Below are 21,438 nucleotides of genomic sequence, written 5' to 3'. Positions count from 1 at the left end.
TCAGAGATATCTTCATAAAATTACAATTTGATCATGTCATTCCCTTGCTAAAAAACCCTTTATAGTTACTGTCACTGATCTTAAAGACCAAAAATCTTCAATGCAGCTACAAAAGTATATTTTCAGCATTTCTGATCATGATCTGTAAATATTTTATCCCATTATCCATATTTAAACACACACACACACACACACACCCCTCTGTGGGGGTGTGTGTGCATGTGTGTATGTGTGTGTGTATATATATATATATATATATATATATATACACACACAAATTATACACATGTACATATATGTATGTGTGTATATGTATTTTTTGTTATAGATACTCATCTTTATAAGTGCAGTCATTGTGGTATTTTCTATTTTGTTTTTGAAATGCTAATAACTACTTACTCAATTGATTTCACTACTACAAAGTCACAATCTCAAGTTTGAAAGGCAAAAAGATATTACAAAATGTGATCTATAAATAGGTCTTCAAACAAATCATATCCCTCTCTCCTCTTCTCAAATTCAATTCAAGTTCATGCCATTCCCACTATTCAGAATGGTCTTTCTCTCCTTGCAGGCTTACTTTTCAACCTTCATGTCTCAAATGTCAATTCCTCAGCCAAGTCCCCCAGTGCCCCAGTCTACGCTAGGTCTTCCTGCTAGCTAAATACATTTATAACTGTACTTCTGTAACTCAAATCATCACCTGTTTGTCTTTCCTGCTAGACTATAGTTTTTCTTAAAGTTTGGATAACATCTGATTTTTTCACCACTATGTTCCCTGCACCAGAAACTGCTCAGCAAGAATTCAATAAATATTTACTGAATGAATGACCAAATAGAAGAGTACTAGAGAAAAGGTATTTTAGGATTTGTTTCATTTGTTATATATAATAAAAAAACACAAATGCTACTTTACTCCTTCATTTAATAAATGACGGTACCATCAGAACTACACAACATTTCTGATGCCTATTCTAATGCTTAAATTCTGGTCTTTTGCCCCCAGGGTTGTTAAGTTTAGATTTTACATAATACAATTAATTGTAGACAATAAACTATACCACAGTAACAAACTATACCTCAACTCTGTAGACCAGTTAGTCAAAAAATGTGCTACTTCTCAAAGGGAGTGAACAGGTACCTCCCCTATACTGAAAAAACAAAGCCTATCTAAATTACAAACACAAGCATCTTTCAAAATGAAAGCAACATTTCAGAAAGAAAAAGTTCCAATTACCTATGCAAATTTTACAGTTCAGATCAAAAAGATGTTGTCTGTGTTGACTAGTGGTATCTTTGGACATAGAATCAATCTCTTCTTTTTGTTTTTCAGTTCCTTCCATCTTTTCCAATGACTTGTTACTTGTAGGTTCCTTTAAAAAAAAAAGTAAAAAGTTTTAGCAAAATTCAGCCCCAATTATTAAAAATCAACTTATATTTCATATTGATATTTCTCTAAAATGAAAACTGTTCCATTCATAGGTTTTTACTTTTTTTAAGATTTTATTTATTTATTTAGAGCAAGTGGGGCAGGCGGCAGCAGAGGGAAGGGAGGGAAAAAGAATCTCAAGCAGACTCCACGCCAAACAAGGAGCCTGATATGGAGCTCGATCTCACAACCTTGAGATCATGACCTGAGCAAAACCAAGAGTCTGGCACTCAACAGATTGTACCACCTAGGCGCTTCCTTCACTATTTCTTTAAAAAATAAATGCTAAATGTTAATTATGACCTAAAGTAGAACAAAAATTCACATTACTCATTCTTTAAGGCCTCTAAGAAGATTTCATAAATTTCCTGATATTTGAAAGCAAGAAAAGCTATGCCAAGCTCTCATATCAGTCTGCCTAAGAAGCACTTAGAGATTGACAGGCCTACTAAAGAATTCACCAAGTCACAGAGACCCCCGGAATCTACATTTTAACAAGTGCTTAACAGGTGCTTGTGATGCAGATAGTCTGTGTAACTATATACAAGAAACAATATTGTAAACACTCTCAAAAAACTATAATATGAGCTACTTTAAAATATATGTATTTCTTAAAATTCTTCTTTCACCTTTAAGTACACTTTAGGCAAATAAATCTTTTCTGAATCTTCATGTTTCGAGCACTATAAAACATGACAATTTTATTATTTTTACCTGAATCTCCATGGCTGCTTCCTGTTCTTTCATTGGAGCATCACTCTCAATTTCAATTTCACCTTTATGAGTTATTTTTGTGATTGGTCGTCTTTCCACTTCTCTCTGCTCTTTCTCAATCATTTCTATGGTCTAAAGGAAATATTTTAAAGAAACATTTCACAATTAAAATATACATATTTCCAAAAAATATATATACATATTTCCAAATGTACAGCTTTAAATAATAAAAGCTTATCTAAAAATGAAAGCAACATCACAGATGATTTTTAATTTTTAGGTGATCTTTCAAACAATAAATATATAATGAGTACTTACAAATGCTAGAGACTGTTCTGGTGCGGGGGGGGGGGGGGGGGGTCATAAGCCTTGAGAAGTTCACATGTAAATTAACCAGAAGCAACTGAAGTGCTACGTAATTTGCAAAGGGTTTCTTAAAACATTGTATTTAGTTCTGATTTACTATTTTACCAGCTGCCACCAGGGAAATGAGAAATACCTTCCTCAGATTCCTAATTTGATGTTCTTAACAACTCCCAAAATAATGGAAGTTTATTTAAACACCAAAAATTATCAGGTAGTCCCTTAGCTGTCTCCTAAACAGTGATAATTAGTTGAAAAACCTTGGCAACAAAGTATTAAGCGAGTGTAGCAAGAACTAATAAAAAGTAGTCAAGAATGGAATGGGTTAAGAAAGGTAAACATGGGTCTGGTCATTAGTCTTGCCTTTGTTAAGTACAAATCATCTTTAAAGAAAGAAATCAGATACATGGCCTAAAGAAAGAACAAACTGGTCTCCAAAGCAGATGGTACTTGTAGCCACAGGGTTAAAGCAGAAGAGAGGCGTACACATATTTGGAATATGGAGGGAAAGAAGTTAAAGTGAGACTGTTTTCAAAATAAAAGGAAAAATTACAAAGGGTGAAAGTCAAAGAAATATATTAATAAATACATCATATCAAGCCCTTTTGTGCTTCAAACTAAATTTGGCAAAAGACCAACGTGGAGGATTTTAATGCCTAAGGTACAAGTATTATGGAAAAAAGAACCAGGTAAACCATGAAGAATTCACATGAACTATAAGTAACCAGTATTTTCTAGAATAAAAAAAGCTAATATTCTGAGGATACTGTAATAAAAACAGTAATGTGGTCATCCCACTATCACAATAACTTAAAGTCACATATTCTCTTAATTTTTAAAGGTATTTCAAAGTTCACAACATCCAAAAGAAAACTCTTGGCATTGGTGACTTCCAGAATTTTTTAGTTTTAAAAATGGACTATGGTGCACATACTATTTATGTTACATAACACTTCAGTTGAGCTGGGACCTCATGAGCTACTTAAGCCCACAACATTTCTGTATAATGAACATTTATACATGACAATTCAGATCAAGTTTTATCAATGAACGTGTTTAAGGGGGAAAAATCTTGTTTTTCTGAACTTTTGGCATTTGAAACTGAATTGTAAGGGATTATTCACCTATAAAATTTTCGTTCTGAATCTAGTGCTAAAAATTACCAATATTCATAATACCTTCAAATTGCATTTTTGAAAAGTACAGATCTGATTAAGATGGACCTATTTTCCCATCTTTCTGATTTACAAAGTATAACAAAATAAAGTTAATTATATAATCTGATAATTGGAAAAAAATGAGAAAAAAGCAGCAGAGATAAGGAAAAAGATTGAATTTAAGAACTTCATTAATGGGGGATAGTAATTTAGAAGACACACAGAACAGGAAGTTCATATTATTGTGCACTCTGTATTAAATTACTTCTGTGTGTATATATGTAATTTTTCCCCTATGGCTGAAAACTATAGGTTCTGATAATCCAAACACATATTCATAGATAATCTTACATGTCTATTTTCTCTCCGCCTCCATGCAGCTAACTCTTTAGAAGCCAGTTCTTCTGGACTCATTCTTATAAGATGATCAGGGGTTACTTCTCCTTTCAGTACTTTCTTAAATAATATCTGGAAATATTTAAAACAAGAATGAAAGAGAAGAAAAACATTTTCAAAATAAAGAGGAACTGCTGTATAAAAACTTGGAATAAATAAAGATGCAATTTTGAAACCTGATTTATAAATGTTTAATGATTTATATATTATCTACAACAGAAATTTATTGACAGCCCTGTATTCTAAGAACTTATCATCTAAGTCAGCAAAATATACTTTTTTTTTTTTTTTTTTTTAAATTCATGAGAGACAGGGTGGGGAGAGCCACAGGCAGAGGGAGAAGTAGGCTCCATGCAGGGAGCCTGACTTGGGACTCGATCCCAGGTCTCCAGGATCAGGCCCTGGGCTGAAGGCGGCACTAAGCCACTGAGCCACCCGGGCTGCCCCAAAATACCCCTTTCATATGAAATCAACACATAGTGGAGAAACGTGTCCAGCAGAATCCTTAAAACGTCTACCCAAAAATTGTATGGAGACTGTTCCCCGCCCCCACCACCCCCACAATAGATTCTTAGAGTTTTCCCAGGAACACACATTCAGTCATAATAGCCAACCTGTAGTATAGCTACGTACTGCATACTACAGTGTAAAAAAAAAAAAAAAAAAGAAAGAAAAAAAATTGAGAGCCACATCTCCAGAATTTACAAAACTCTTGATCCTCTATTTTTAACAATAAACTGAATATGATTTAAATTTAAATGTAAACTTTGCTGAATGTGGGGTCTTTCATATTTTTAAGATTTCATGTTTAAGTTCTAACAAGCTTAGAAGGGACTCCAAAGCAAAGAATTCACTGCAAGAATGAAACCTAAAGGAAATAAATGTTTACTTACTGAAGAAGAGCTTCCTGACTATATTATTGAAGTATCTGATCCGCTGGACCATGATAACAGATTGTACAATGTAGATTTTTCTTAAGTAGCTGTTAGTATACCTCAAGGAAATACCTCATATCACATACTATATACTGAAAATATTATTATACAAATTGACCAACTTATTATGTAAAAATATTATAAAAATTAAGCAAATATATAAGGAGTTTGTATTTACACATACATAGCTTTTAGATTTCCTCTAGTCCCAAACAAGAAATGCCAGGAAATGATTAACAGTTCAAGTAAAAGATACTTAGAATTAAAGTCATATTTAAATTAGCAACATGGGGGGCGCTTGGATGGCTCAGCATCTGCCTCTGGCTCAGGTTGTGATCCCGGGGTCCTGGAATCTAGTCGAATTCCATATCAGATCCCCACAGGAAGTCTGCTTCTCCCTCTGCCTACCTCTCTGCCTCGGTCTCTCATAAATAAATAAAATCTTAAATAAATAAGCAAAATGTTTTAAGTTATATTCTTTTTTTTACTAAATGTATTTATTTTCTTAAAGAGTGTTACTCTGCTTTTAAATTTAGATCAGAAGTACCAGTATAGTATTTGTTATGAATTCTGGCTTAACAGTGTTTTTAAAGAATACATATGAATTTATTTTTAATAAACTGGATTAAATAAGAGACAAAGGGGAAAAATTCACATAAATCAGGTTAAGACAGACGTCGTATTTTACATTTTAAAAGACTCATTTTATAACACTAGCCACCACTATGCAGAATTCATAACTCAGTTCAGCAGCAAAAGACTATTAAAATGACAGTCTCATTTAAAGAAATAAATTATAGATCTATTATAATCTTAAAAACCAATGTATTTAGGAAAGCTGAAGCATAAGTAGCTATAGACATGAAGAAAAACATGAACAAAAACACTTACATTGTTTTTAGGATCTTTCAAATTGAACATCAAACTTCTGTATTTGTTCTTATATTTAGCATCGGTGTCCCGAAAAAAAGAGAAAAGCTCTTTTTCAATTTTTGTGGCAACTTTTGCTGCTTTTTCCTCTGGTACCTTCAAATTTGATTCTGTAAGTCTTAAAGTTAGAATAATTCAATTATCTTTCAAATATGTGAAGCATGTATTATTCAATTTTGTATAATTATAACGCATGTTACCTTCTCATAAGAATGTCTTTGAGAGAATGTCTGACACTTTGTCTGATCTGATCTGCAGAAGGCTTAGAAGTAGAAGTAGTAGGAACATGCACATTAGGTATTCCCTTTTCACTTTTCTTCTTTTTTATCTCTTGCTTCTCATGAGCCCCTAAATTAAACAATTATCAAAACTCATTAAGTTGCTTTTAAAAAGTCATCTTCCTTTTTAATGCATTATGTAAGTTTATAAACAAAATTGACTGATTAAAAATTACTATTCAGAAATAAGATCAGAACCCATATTCCATACTGAAATATTTCAGGCATTACAATTCTAATCTATGTATGGTGACAGTTGTTATCTAGACTTCTTGTGATCATTTTGCAATATATACAAATATCCAATCATTGTTACACACTTGAAACATAAAGCCATATACTAATTATATCAATTAAAAAATTCTAATTTAAATGAATTTTAATTACAAATTAAGTGACTAAAAAGTGGCCCTAAAGCTATGAAACATATATATCCTTTACCCATTTTATTTTTTCACATTTTTTAAAGTTTTAATTAAGTAATCTCTATACCCCACATGGGGCTCTGAGTCACAACCCCAAGGATTAAGAATCACATGCTCTTCTGACTGAGTCAGCCAGGTGCCCCCCTTCAACAATTCTTAAATCTATCATTTTTACCACTGATGTTCTTATTTTCCCACATAACCAACTTTGATGAGACAGTCCGACATTATTACTACATCCTTGCATCCTAAACACCTTTATCCTCTCTTCTTTAAACATCTGCATTTGCAAAACCACAAGCACCAGTAAAGGCCAACTTTATCCTTCACCCAAATAGCCTACAAACAGCTATAGGCAACTGGAGAAAAACACTGATGCTAACAGATCTCACTTTAATTTTAAAACCACAAATCTTAAGTAGATAACAATCTGCTGTTCTAATCCTATTGTTTTCCTAGTAAATTTCCTCTCTCACACATTCCAAAACATCTATTTTACACTTTTTCTCCTTTCTTCTCAAATCAACAATACCTCCTTCCACAACTTCAACCTCATTTCATTTTCTTCACTTCATATTTCACTAAAATGACTGCTATTCACATCTTCCCATCACCAAATCTAACCTACCTGCATTTATCCTCCCTTCTACCATACACAGTCATCTTTCCCTACCATTACACTGGTGTCTTTTTCTACGACCAACCCTTCTATGTAAATCCCATCCCCTTTTGTTTCTTTATGGACTTTGAACCCCTCAGTTATCACCTCCTTCTCCTACATCATCAAATTCTCTCTCTACTGGATCATTCCCGTAGTCTTACAAATATTATCTCCCTTAAAAAAAATCCTTGACCTCACAGATCTTTCTAGCTACCACACCATTTCTGTTCCCTTTAACAGCAAAATTACTTAAAACAGTAATCAGTATCTCTGGTTCCTCTCTTCCCAGTCTTCCAGTAAAGTGGCTTCTATCCCCAGTGTTCCACCAAAACCATTCTATTCAAGGTCACTAATGATTTCCACTTCACTAAATCACATATGATCTGTGTCCATGTTATTAGATGTCCAAACACTGGACACAAGTGATCATCCCCTCCTCCTTGAAACTTCATCATGGTCTCCCACAGACCACCTCTTAGTCTCCTTTGCTGGATCTTCTTGTCTTAACTTCTAAATGCCGATATGTCCCCTAAGAACTATGCTTCTGCCTCTTTGTTATCAAGCTCTTTTTGTAGCTGTTTATATCTAAGTCTATGATTTTAAATAACTATGTACTGATATATCCCTTATTTATATACCACCTCCTGAAGTCTTCTCTAAACTCCAGACTCATCAGCCAAAGATTTACTTAAACACCTTCACCTGGATATCTAACAGGCTAAAAACACCTAAACATAATTTTTCAAATTTTCCTCCCCAAATCTGTTTTTCTCAAAAAATAGCATTAACATTTATCTAATCCTCTGGTAGATTCTCTTTTTCAGCTACCTATAACTAATCCACCACCAAGTTCTGCCAATTCTACTATATAATATATTAGAATCTGACAACTTCTCATTCCTCTATTGTACCTCTGTTCCAAGCTACCATCATTTCTTTCCTCGGATACTACTATAGACTCCTAACTAACCTTGTTCTCTCCTATTCTCCTATAGTCTAATCTTCATAGGAAAACCACAGTAACTCATCATTCCCTTGTACAAAATACTCTGAAGCTTTCCCATTACATTCAGAATAAAATATAAACTCTTTGCCATGGCCTCAAACTTTTTACGTAATTTTCTATGAACTCATCTTGGCCATCATTCTCTCTCTCCTATTACCATCCAACCACTCCATGATAGCTCTCGTGCTCCTCAAATACCAAGCTTATTTCTACCTCAAAACCTTTGTTCTGCACCCTGCCCAGTCCTCCAAAAAAAGTTCCCATCCCTTCAAATCCTACTCACAGGTTACCTTCTCCATTCTATCTAAAACAAACTCCCTCTACTCTCTGCAACTGTTACTCTTCACCCCATCTACTTTTTCTCACAGTGCCTATATGCTGTATTTCTTGTATTTCTTATTGTCTTCTTCTCCTATTAGTGTGTAAGTGCCATGAGGGAGGGTTCTTACTAAGTTCATTAGTACTTCCTAGAATTTAGAGCAATGGTTTTTAATTTCAAGAAAGGTCAATCATCTAAGCTATTTTTATTGTCTTTAAAACATTAAAATAGCTAAATTTCCCTAAATATGATAATTGATGGTATATGGAATCCAACTTTATTAGTACATAATTAATCTTTATTAATCTTACTACCTGGCTTGGAGCCTTTTTCTCCTGTGCAAATAACAGTTGTAGTCTCTTTTGTTATTTTTTCACTTTTTTCTTCTGAGGATCTCCGAGGTAAAACTGGTTGTCCCGTCTTTCGAAGAGGAGCTAGCTGCCATTTTTTTATTTCACTATCTCTACAGTCTGCTGAGTTTTTGCCTTCACCAGGTTCCTGGAAGAAAACAGTATTTAACTTATTAGAATGAAAACTACTAAAGCAAGGCTTAAGAGTACGTGGATGAAAAGAATTAAACCTGATTAGTATTACAAGATAGCAAATATCATATTGTTTAGCCCAATAATTATTTAAGTTTTTTTTAAAAATATGTACAAAAATAACTCTCAATAGCAAAAAGGAAACTCATTCTCCCACTCAAAATCCACATTAAGCACCTATTCTGCAGAACACATAATAGCCTATAAAGGGAAACTAAAAAACGTGGATAACATTTTCCCAGTAATGATATTAGAAAACTATGTACAAGAGTTCTTTTAGTTTATGTGGATATGGAAAACAGAGGGAGAGATTGTGGAGAAATAGGTATCATGTTTTTCACTATTTCCTAAAACAAATGAAATCACCCACCTATAAGTGTCTCAATTAAAGTCTCACTGTATCAATTGGCAATTTTAACTCCCATAAAGTACAACAAACCATCAGAATACCTGCTACTCTCATCCTAACTATAACCCACCACAACGAACTCCAGTGAACTAGAATTCTAAGACTTTTTAAAGTAATGAATCACATCATGGTAGTGTTTGAAAGATAGAAAAACACTATGATATATAATCATAGGTTTTTATAGGTTGTAAGACACGGTACATACAAAAAACCTGATTTTCTCTAGACTTGGAATCCTCTAATTTTTTTTTTAAATTTTTCTTTATTTCATTTATTTATGATAGTCACAGAGAGAGAGAGAGAGAGAGAGAGAGAGGCAGAGACACAGGCAGAGGGAGAAGCAGGCTCCATGCACCGGGAGCCCGACGTGGGATTCGATCCCGGGATCTCCAGGATCGCGCCCTGGGCCAAAGGCAGGCGCCAAACCGCTGCGCCACCCAGGGATTCCCCCTCTAATTTTTTTTAATTTGTTTTCTATCTCTCCAACTAGACTTGAGAGCAACAACATATTTCAATCAGCGCTATATACCCAAGTCTGGTACCATGCTTGGCACACAATAGGAACTCAATAAATGGTTCAACATAAAATCTAAGGATAAGAAGTAGTATTTTAGGAAAGCAGATTCCATAAACTAAAATGAGAAAAATCCAAATAAGATTTAACAGTTCATCATCAAAAAGAAAAGGAAGCAGCAATCATTTCATTTGGGTGGCACATATATTTACAAAATCAGACTAACTTAATTTCTTTTCTGACATAGAGAATGAATAGAGTGGTTTCTCAAACATCTAATGTTTTATGTCTTTTTAGACAAGATGGAGACAACTTAGCTAAACAACAAAACAATGAGCTATATTCCTGACTGGCCAAGATATCACATCCAAGAAATAATGATTAATAGTTAATAATTAAAAGTCTTCCAAAGATGTGCTATGAACTGTTCTCAGTGGATCTCTCAATTCTAAATCATCAATTACTTTGGTGCTAATCAAATCAACAGGAAAAGGAATAGCAAATGTCAGAAAAACATAATCTGATTTTCAAAAAGTCTGAGCAGTCAGAAAATGCTGGATGCTACAAGACTAGCCAACTGCAACTTAATCCAGATTTGTCCTATACAGAGTATCTCAAAGAACTGAGTTTGTAAATAATGAAGATGATTTTGGAGAAAACATGCTTATGATTCTTTAATCTCAATGGCTGGATTACAAGGTTTCCAAGGTTCCTTCTAACTTTCCAATTCATGTTCAATGTCTTTTGGGTTATTATATTGACTATCCACATATATTTTGTTGCCACTGTTGTCTCTTTCCTAGAACTGTTAAGAATAACAAATCAAAATAGAAAAATCATGTAACAAAAATGTTGACAGTGAAAATCATAAAATAGAAAAATCACGTAACAAAAACGTAGACAATGAAAATTTGAAAGTTTAATCAGATAAAGCACTGAATCTTCTGCAATTGACCATCTTGAAATTTCTGTTTAGAAAATACATTTAGAAATTAGTTAAAAATATAAGATAAGGGAAAACTGACAACCTTTTTAGGAAAGAAATTATGAAGTGAAGGTTCTAAGCAAACACTGGCACAAAGTCAAAAGAATTAGGTCTATTTTTCCTTAAATGGACAAAGTAATTCTTCTACCTGAAAATAATAATGTAGAATGTGGCTTATGAATTACTACATATTTATGGACTGAAAAGTTTTAAAAAGTGTATCAACAAACACAATGTACAGCTTAGTACCACTGTAATATCACAAGATCACACACACATGCTATCAAAAAAAAAAAATCCAAATACCAACCTAGAGACTAGAAACTACACAAAACTTTGTAAGAAATAAGATCTACATTTTGTGAAGATTTCACTACTTGTTTTTTTCACCAAGATTGCCAAAGTATTTTAAATAAAATCCATCCATTTTTGGTAAAGCAAATTTGAAAACGTACACTCAGAACAATGAAACCCAAAGAAAAATTTCAAGTTGCCAGACTTATACAGAATTAAGTAAAAAGAATGCATTAACGAGCTTACCCGTTTTAAAATTTTGACCTTGTGCTTCACTGTGTCTTCTATATATTTGGTTTTGTCGTTTGTCGGGGTGTGCTTTGATAATCCAAGCTTTTCATATTCCGTTGTTCTATCTTCACTCTGGACTTCAACTTTAGCCTGGTTTTCCAAAATATCTGAATCTACTATTTCAGTCTTTTTATCTTCCTCAGCACAACATTTCACACACACGTATTCTTTGTCTTCTTCTCCCATTTGTTGTGCTTGACAAAGACTTAAACCAACACAATCACCATGAAACCAGTCATCACATCTCCCACAGCCAACCATAAACCTGGGAAAAGGGGGGGGGGGGAAACTTTGATTCAATACATTTTTTAAAAATGTCAAAAATGAGCCTAAATTAAATTTTTAATCATCTTCTATTTGTTTTCCATCTTTACCCATTCTATTGGTTCAACATGGAGCAAGTTTTCAAAGAATATTCTATGAAGAAGGAACTTTTAAGAAGTCAAATATATTCCCTGTAGTATGAGAAAATACAAAAAAACCATAAAGTGAAAAAAAGGGTAACTGATCTTTGTGAGCATACTATGTAGAATAACAAAGTATAAAGTAACATTTCTCCACTGAAAAGGGTGTTAAGAGCTATGATAATCTGATCACAGATAATGCATGAAAGTTGAATTACATTTACCCCACAGATCTGAAATCCTATATAAACTGAAGAACCACTTATCCAATGAATAATTTTGAATGCCAAAGATTGGAATTAAAATCCAACTCAACAACTAACATAATGGAAACTCTCAGATTGTTTATTAACCATCTTAACTATGTCATTATTTACTCTTTGAGCTCAAAATATTCTGGTTCATGGTGTCAGTGATTAAGCTGAAGAATTTTTTTTAACAGACTTCCGAGTGCAGACTTCCTTACTACTGATCATGGTTTAGATAATAAAGTTGTTTTTCTGAGCAAAAATCATTATATCTTAACATGAAGGTATTAATATTCAGGCTGAAATTTCTTTAATTTCCAATCCCCTTATAAAAGTTTCCCTTTACTGCATTTTATCTAAATAACTTCATTAACCAATGGAGGAAAAAAAAAATCACGGGGCACGAGATTTAGGAGTCTAAAAAGCTGGTTTTCCTAACTTAGAACTATCTGGAATTACTTTTGAATAAAATGATAAATCAGATGTACAAAGAGGTAAGTTACTCTTATCTTCAGAGATAAGTTACTTTTTAAAAGCTCTTAACCCATTGTTAGGTAAACTAGAGAGCTCACTTAAATATGTAATTATCCTTTCATCCTCAGGTTGGTAATTCATGGTATGTTTGAAAGATTAAGAATAAAAAAGACAGGTATATTCTTTAATGAATTAAAGACTTTCTGCTGATTTTGCTAACAGTGGCACCCAACAATGCCAAAACTCATTTTAAAAACCTGTGTCCTAATGGGAAAATGCTTTACGGTAACACAATGCGTGATAATGGCCAACTCTCTAAATAATTAAGAGGTTTTGAGGTTGAAACTATTTTTTTAAAAAATCACTTTCAAACCTTCCAGGTCTTGAAAAAAGTCACAGCAAATACTCATTCCTCAACAGCACATTTCTCTCTTCCTCACGTACCCTTCTATTGTGTATCAAACTACCGCTGTGCATTAAGGAAACTTGACTTTGTGTTTGATTCACCATTCTTTACCCTAACTAGTAACGCCTGTGCTAGCTTTATCAAGTAATCACTTACCCAAAACGATGGGGGGGGGGGGGGGCACGAAAGACACAAAACAAGAAAACCTCCTTTCTCATGTAAAAAAACCCAAAAACACAATTGTTTTGGATTTGTAACCCAGAAGGAAAACTCAAACCATATGGTATTTGCAAGATAAAAATGGTCTATCTAGGCTTGGGGAGATTTTAGATGGGTCCATGTTCCAATGATACATATCTTCCAGCCAATAAAGAGTTTGGAAAAATGCAAGTGCACAGTTTTTCTCTTTCAGGTTGCAAAGTTATAAAAACTATTTCTTGAGAATGGGTGGGTACATGTATTTCTTTGAAATACTGAAGGAAAGCTAGCAGTTGTTTCCCTTTATTTCCACTATCAGAGCTACATTTTGATTCCTTCAAAGCAAGTCTAGACTAGTTTCAATAAGACACTACTTAAAAACCCATACATCGTGGCCATAGCTATGTGTTTAACCCATATTCACGTCTAAATATCAAATTATAAAACGCGTGTTAAAAATTACAAATTCTTAATCAGGAAAGTTGTTTTATGATAAAACTCACTAGGTAATTGTACTTCATCATGCTTTATTTCAAGTCTACTTTGGAAATGTTTCCTGAAAGTTGAGGCTCTGAAAAGCAAATCTCTAGTGCCATCTCCAGAGGTATCTTAATAGTTTAGGATTTTATAAAAAGATAATGCAGTTAAATAAAATTCTGAAAAATCACTGATAAAAATAATTTCCACATGTCCTAGGGAAAAATAAAACTAATTCAACTTGAAAGTAAAACTGATTTTGCAAAAATGTAAATATGGATCATTTCTAGGTCTAAAAATTAGAAGTACTACAAATTTTACAAACTATAAAAAAAGGCCTATCACAAAGAATATTTTCGTCACTTTTTGTATTACTCCTCATGGTTTTAAAATGTGTGTGGTGGGTAGTATGAATCACATAGCTAACAGAATTACCCCATTTCCCACTCTGGCCTTGAATTTCTGATTACTAATAGGCAAAATCACTTAAGGAAAAGACTATAAGCTGGATGTTAAATATTTCACTTAAAAAAAAAAAACTAATGTTGTATGGAGTTTACCAATGGATCAGTTAAGTAAACCAGGCAAGCATGAATCAGTTAATTGGGAGAGTTCAGAAATATGCTCTTCTACTGCTAAGTGTTCATACGCAAAATTTAAAAATAAAAAACCTAAGACTCTAAGACAAAAACTAAAATTCTAATCTTTTTGGCATAAACCAAAAAGAAAGAAATTTTCAAGTTCCTTCAAAGTAAATCACAAAGGCAAGTAACATCTGAGAACTCCTGTTCCTAGCAGATTTGTGTTACAATAATAATGCACCTGTTACAAGATGGGTCTTCAGTTCTGTTACGTGTGTGACAATCTATTACTGTGAATGTATATACATTCACAGCTTTCTAAAACTATTCTATTCCACATAAACATTCACTGTTTTTGTCACTAACAATCTAATCTGCAGATAAAAATCCATGAATCCATCCTGCTATGGAGGATTTGTTTTTAAATTTCATCCAATGCACTAAAATATCTACAGCTGGGCAAGAAACTGCAATACAAACTAAAAATGTAAACACCTGGAGAAATACCACAAAACTGCAATAGGTAATATAAAAAGACACACTTCTTCCTTTCTAAAATGGCAATTAGCTTATGTAAACATAAGTCCAAAGACCTTTTTTTTTTAAATGAGTACTAAGTAGTCCTGTTTTTTTAAATAATATACTTTGTTACAAGGCTGAATGAGGAAAATAAATGGAAGCAAAAACAACAGCTTGATGTGTAAATTAAGAGTCCATACCTACTGTCTTTAGGATATATATAGAAGTTCCTTATGGTTAAATATTTATTAATTTGGTGATTCCATCAACAAATCTATATTTAAAAATATAATTTCCAACTGGAATCACAGACAAGGACGCTAACTTCAGTTTTAATATGTGTAAAATGCCAAAGTTCTTAAAACAGTCCTTACAGAAGCAAAACTATCACAAGTGTTAGAAAAATGTCACTATTAACACTATTAACACTATTAACACTAGCTTTTCAAATGGCTAGTGCATGAAATGGATGAAAATTATTTACAGATATGCCATTCCTAATAAATTCATAGTCTTACACATGGATTAAAATAGGAAATTTACATGCTGTATGCCAGGTATATTTTTTGAGTAAATTCAATGTATATAAGCATGATATATCAAAAAAGTAGTGAAGGCTAGTTAATATGTAAAGAAAAAACAATCACTTAGGCTTCTTTATTCACAAAATTGGAAGTAATGTGAAATGTTGCTTCCCAAATTGACTGTTTCCAATGTCATTATAATAGTATTCATGTTAACCACATAGGGTAAACTCAAAATCCCTACGTATCTAATATTCTAAATCATTTTCCACACTGAGGCAAAATAAACTCTAGGTTTTATAGAGCAAATACAAAAGGTGGCCTGGGAGTGGGGGAACCACAATATGGCTTAACACTCAATCTTCATTTTAGGAAAGTAACTGTTGATTGTTCTTAAGTTTGGAGCCATTGTTAAAAAGCCTGGGCAAACTCCTGAGGATCAGGCCATCAGAAGAGCTTATCTGAAACAAAGCTACACGGTAACATACTTAACATGACTTCCAACTCTAGGTCCAAATTTCATTTTAGAAACTCAATTCAAGTTAAGGCTCCTATTCCATATGTCAGTGTAATGATTTTTAGAATATTCTGGCAGAGAGAAAAGTGCTGGCTTAAAAGAATACTTAGAAGCACCACTCAGCCCTTAATACTGAAAATTAAACAGGCCCATTTTAGCATATCTGAATAAGGTGCTTAAAAAAAATCTTAAAAAACACATATGTGAGGAGAAATGTAGAATTATATTCAAATAGAACACAAAAACTGGAATATGTTGTTATAAGGAGTAACCACTGACTAAAAATAGGACATGGGCTGAATCATAAATTAAGACATAAAACTGTGTTATGTCTTTGACATAACAGTTGACATAAAACTTATTTTTTGCAGAATCCCCCCAGGAACTCCCAACCACTCTCCCCAACCACCACCTCCCACACCAAAATAATCACACAACATACTTTACTAAATTGTCCCTACCTAAAAAGTTTCATTTTTATGTAATCTGATAGTGCTGGGAAAAGTCATCCTAATATTTACTTTCATGAGTAAGGATAATATTACAATGTGCAAGTTATAATGTTCTTTTATGTCAATGTTGATAGAAGTTCCAACAGCAATCTCAACACTTGAACAGGATAATCTTGTAGCTGCAAACTCCACTTCATCTCCTGTTTTCCTTCTCTTAAAAAGCTAGCAAATAAAAAATACATGGGGGAGGGTCGGGCAGTGTCAAAAAGCTATACAACACCGAATCCTAAAATCACAAGATTAGAATTCACAAGAAATCCTTCAAATCCCTAAAACGTTCAAAAAAGAAATACAGGTTTTCTCTCTATTCTGCATTACATACACAATTCACCTGAATAATTTAACAGTTGTTTTAGCTACCAAACTTCATTCTAAGGTCAAGTCTGATAGTTATGAAGTGGTGGTATTTAAGTCATGGTAAGTAAGCTTCATTTACAAAAAAGAAAAAAAAAACTTCAAAAGAAAAATAGAATTTCCATTATGACCTTTACACTTTATTACTAGTTCTGCTCATGCCAAATAAAATAATATATAACTTACAGACCCAAAGCAGTATAACAATTTTCTGATTAGCAGCAAGCTCTTTTTCCTCTTTCAGATGCAGTAACTACACCACACTCTCTAACTGGTTACAGTAACAAAATATTTCCATATACCAGCCATTGGTCAGGCTATGCTTTTTTAAATGTTCTGGGATGATATATTTATAAATTCAGTGGCTTCAACTTTCTATCATTTATCCAGGATTGATGAGAGTTTTTTTGCTTCTGTAAGTCTTTGTATGTTAAGTAATTTCTTTCTATAAAAAATTCTCACATAACCACACCCTAAAAAGCAATTTCTCTTTAATGTACCTCTCTCTCTCTCAGTCACAGACACACACACACACACACACACCTGTTGCCATGTGGTTTTTTGCAAAACCCACACTGCTTGCTGGGAGTCCACATATATTTGCTTTCAAGTGAAGAACTATGATCTGAGCCTTCTCTTTTTATAGTAGCTATGTTGTCTGGAATGAACAATGGTGGTTCATCCAAAGAAAAACTTTTGCTGCTTCTTCTTTGGCGGGGTTGTAAGTTCTTCTCAGGTTTTTTAAGCTTCAGTTTATCTTCCTCCTTAAAATGCTCTACACCACCTGTATGTTCAAGCTCTTCCTTCACATGACTATTGGTTTTCATTGCTGCAGCCAGCTGTTGGGGCTTATGGCATTGTTTCTGGATGGAATGTAATAAATGTCCAGTTTGTGTAGGATGAGGGGGTTCTTTAGAGCAACCAGGGTGACCATGAGGCTTATCACTCAAAGAATGAGTTAAGGGTTTGGAAACCTGCACTAAATTTTGATCTTGTGACGTTTTTTTCAATACAGAATGAGCTTGATTTTTCACAGATTTAACACCAGAATTGCAACTCTGAATTTTTGAATCCTTCTCAATTTGTTTTTTTCTCACTTTGACCGGCCTATGAAAATTTTGCTGAGATTCTTGTTCATCAACATTTCGTTTCACACTCTTGACATTAATTTTAGTTTTGTTATGTATTAATTCATGCTTTGCTGCAACAATTTTTTTCAGAGTATCTGTGGTCATGTTTTGCTTAGAATGAATTATAGGTTTTGTTTGTTTGGATTTTACAGTTTTTGACTCTAAGCAAGAAACACTACTTGACTGGCTGTTTCTGTCATCCTGAAGGTCTGCTATTTCATGAGGCCCCATTTTAATACTTTCAACAATATTCAACTGTTCTGAATTTTGGTCAGGTGCATCGCAAATAGCATTTTCTAAAATATTACTTTCTGGTTCAAAAGCATTAGTATCAACCATCTCTAAGTTTGAGTTATTAAATTCTGTTTTCTCCAACTGCTTATCATTAGACTCTGTGTCTTTACAATAACCCAATGGTTCTATTTCATTTCTTTGAAAGGAGTTCTTAGCTTTATCAGAAACTTCCATGGTATTCTTCAATTCCAAATTACATTCATTTACTTCATCCACAGAACAAGACAAACCTACAAGGTTCTTTTCAGTCTTATCTGGATTTGTACAAGCCACAGCATCAGAAAGAGAAGCAGAAGATGCAGGTTCCTCAATAATTTGGTCATCTTCATGGGATAATTTTATTGTCTCATTTGATTCTTGTTCAACTTTTCCCTTTTCCCTCACTTCTTCAACAACAGTGACATCTATTTTATCAGAAATAGAATCATTCTGTTCTTCTTTATCTGAAAACTTAAACAGTGGGCTAGTAACAGTCTTGACTTTACATTCCATCAGAGCTTCATTTTTCTTTTCTTCAATACTAACACAAGTCTCTGAAATGAGTGAACAATTTAATTCATGAGATGGCACATTTGCTTCTCCCTGATTATTACACTCCTGCTTAGAATCTAATCCAGCTTCATCCTTCATTTCAAGACAAGGTGACGCTGAAGAATGACTTGAAGACACGGATACTTCTGGTACCACTTCAATTTGTCCAATATGTCGGCTGCTCCTTCTGCTCTCCTTATGGTACTCAGGTTTCGGTGACACAGAAACTTCTTTAATCTGACACCTTTCTGGATGTTTCACCCCTGCTTTAGGGGCAGATACAGTCTTCCCAGATGCCTTTTTTGTGCTATTTAAAGGTGCTGCATTTGAACGCTTGGCAATAGTGCTTTGTCGCAAACTTCTTACTTGTTCTATCACAAGGGAAAAAAATAAATAAAAATAACTTAGCTATTTTGCCATGTGTTTTTATTTCAATACAATTTAGAATATCACTTCTTTATTCTGAGCTATAAATTTGCATATTTCAATGAAAATGTACTGAACAGTTACACACGATCATCACATATTATACATACACACACACATACACACACACACATACACAGACCTGTTAAATTTTGTATTTATCAAAGTTCTATAAATTTTGGCAGGAGAAAAAAACTACAAAATTCAGACTGATACACTTTACTAGAAAGCAAGAATGTTTATAACAAGTTTCTATAGTAACTAAGCTAGGAGTAAAATAAGTAAAATGAGCTTCCTTTACATTAATGCCCATCATAAAACAAGACTATCATACAGTTTTAAACACTAAATATTTTTTTCTAACATTAAATACCTTTTTTTAAAAAAAAAAAAGATTTTATTTATACAGAGAGAGAGAGAGAGAGGGAGAGGCAGAGACACAGGCAGAGCTGGAGAAGCAGGCTCCATGCAGGGAGCCCGACGTGGGACTCGATCCTGTGTTCCCAGGATCATGCCCCAGGCCCAAGGCAGTGCTAAACCGCTGAGCCACCGGGATTGCCCCATTAAATACCTTTAAATAAATAATACCGAACAAGTTCAAGTTCCAGTAAAATATGAACTAGACCACCTATCACAAACAGGATCTGTGTATTTCAAAACAGTCTCACAAGAACTCTTAACTCCTTTATATGAATGCTTCACTTGTATCACCATTTTAGCATACAAGCTATTCCTAAGAAATGAAAGAGAAATTACAAAGAAATTTAAGCCAAGAAAATATTATCATGAAAGAAAGTGGGGAAAGTATGAGAATAATTTAATAAAGCTTCCCACCTTTAACAATATTCCTAACAAAGAATCCCCATGTGAGTTTTTCCTCTTTTCCCTATCTGGATATACCCTCCAGGATAACATATGGAGTCAAAAGAAACTAGAAAGAAAGAGAGCTGAAGTAGATTCATTAACTAGAAAAAGAACTCACAAACTAAAATACAGAATCAGCTATTTCCAACTCTATGCATATCCAATGCCTCCAAATAAACTCTGCATGAAAACTGAACACTATCAGATTTAAAAAAAAAAAAACCAATATGCACCAATACCTAAAACACTCACTTATTTGTCATATACCACTAAATTCTTAAAGAAGGTATCACATGTCTTCATTTGTCTTTAACAGTTCTAGGTGACACCCGAGGTCCCAATGTGATTATCAATAGCACACTCTTTTTTCTCTCAAAAGTGTCCTAGTTTAAACAAAAAATTATTCGGTCATCCTAGTTTTAGAGACCCTTTCTAATTTCCCTAGAACCCAGCACAGCATTTCATCATTAGGTACGTACTCAACAATTTTTTTAAATTAGTGTGGATTATTAACTGTTTATCACATGCTCAGATATGTAACATTTCTAAATAACTAAAAACTTAATGGTTTGTTAACATCTGGATATTTTTATATATTTTTTATATATTTTAAGCTTTGAAGCTGTCGCCTGTAATAATTTACAGCTCTACTTTATTTGTCTGCCTTGAAATAAAATAAATGAACTTGTAACACCCATTATCTAAGTTGTTGCTAAAAATGACGAATAGCATATGCAACTATAAAGGTAATTAAAATGAAAAAAACGTTTTCCAATAGTAACTGATTTATTGAGCCAAAGATCAAGTTGTTTTTCTACTCTAAATATAAACTGCCTTAGTTTGAATTCTGGTTGAATAGGCCAACATTAATCACTTGTCCATAATGTTCATCCTACTCTTTTCATTACTCAAAGTCACAAGTATTACCAAATAACACATTTTAAAAACTGATTAAAAATATAAATTGAGGGTAGAGAGCCTGGGTGGCTAAGTCGGTTAAGCATCTGACTCTTGATTTCAGCTCAGGTTGTGATTGATCTCAGGGTCTTGAGATCAAGCCCCCATGCAAAAGGCTTCACGCTCAGCTCAGAGTCTGCCTTAGTTTCCTTCCCCTTCCCTCTTCTGCCCCCTCTGCTTCTCCCCATGCTCACTCTAAAAAAAAAAAACTTAAAATACACACGTGTGTGTGTATAAAAATTGAGGAAAAGATGATAAATACATGAATCTAACTTTAAAATCCACTTCTGAAAACCCCACACTAAAGCTATACAAAAGGCATAACTCTAACGTGAAGAGAAGAGGAGAAAACAGTGATAGTTTTGGATGCCAAA

General features: G+C 33.5%; 1 protein-coding gene across 4 annotated transcripts in view; it reads right to left on the bottom strand.

Moving 5' to 3' along the window:
- Positions 1–21,438, bottom strand: part of PHF3 (PHD finger protein 3) — a 76,779-nt gene that overhangs the window by 9,199 nt on the left and 46,142 nt on the right. For all 4 annotated transcript variants that reach the window (XM_055330200.1, XM_055330202.1, XM_055330201.1 and 1 more), the window contains 8 exons: positions 17,406–19,188; positions 11,604–11,913; positions 8,928–9,111; positions 6,125–6,272; positions 5,886–6,042; positions 4,015–4,131; positions 2,144–2,275; positions 1,238–1,373 (listed from right to left, as the gene is read on the bottom strand). In XM_055330200.1, coding sequence (XP_055186175.1) covers positions 1,238–1,373; positions 2,144–2,275; positions 4,015–4,131; positions 5,886–6,042; positions 6,125–6,272; positions 8,928–9,111; positions 11,604–11,913; positions 17,406–19,188 — 2,967 coding nt within the window. The remainder of the gene's footprint in view (positions 1–1,237; positions 1,374–2,143; positions 2,276–4,014; positions 4,132–5,885; positions 6,043–6,124; positions 6,273–8,927; positions 9,112–11,603; positions 11,914–17,405; positions 19,189–21,438) is intronic.

The sequence above is a fragment of the Nyctereutes procyonoides genome, unplaced genomic scaffold (assembly GCF_905146905.1).
Source record: "Nyctereutes procyonoides isolate TBG_1078 unplaced genomic scaffold, NYPRO_anot_genome, whole genome shotgun sequence".
NCBI classification, from domain to species: Eukaryota; Metazoa; Chordata; class Mammalia; order Carnivora; family Canidae; genus Nyctereutes; species Nyctereutes procyonoides.
Note: the sequence above shows the minus strand (reverse complement) of the source record. Positions and strands in the feature narration are given on the sequence as shown.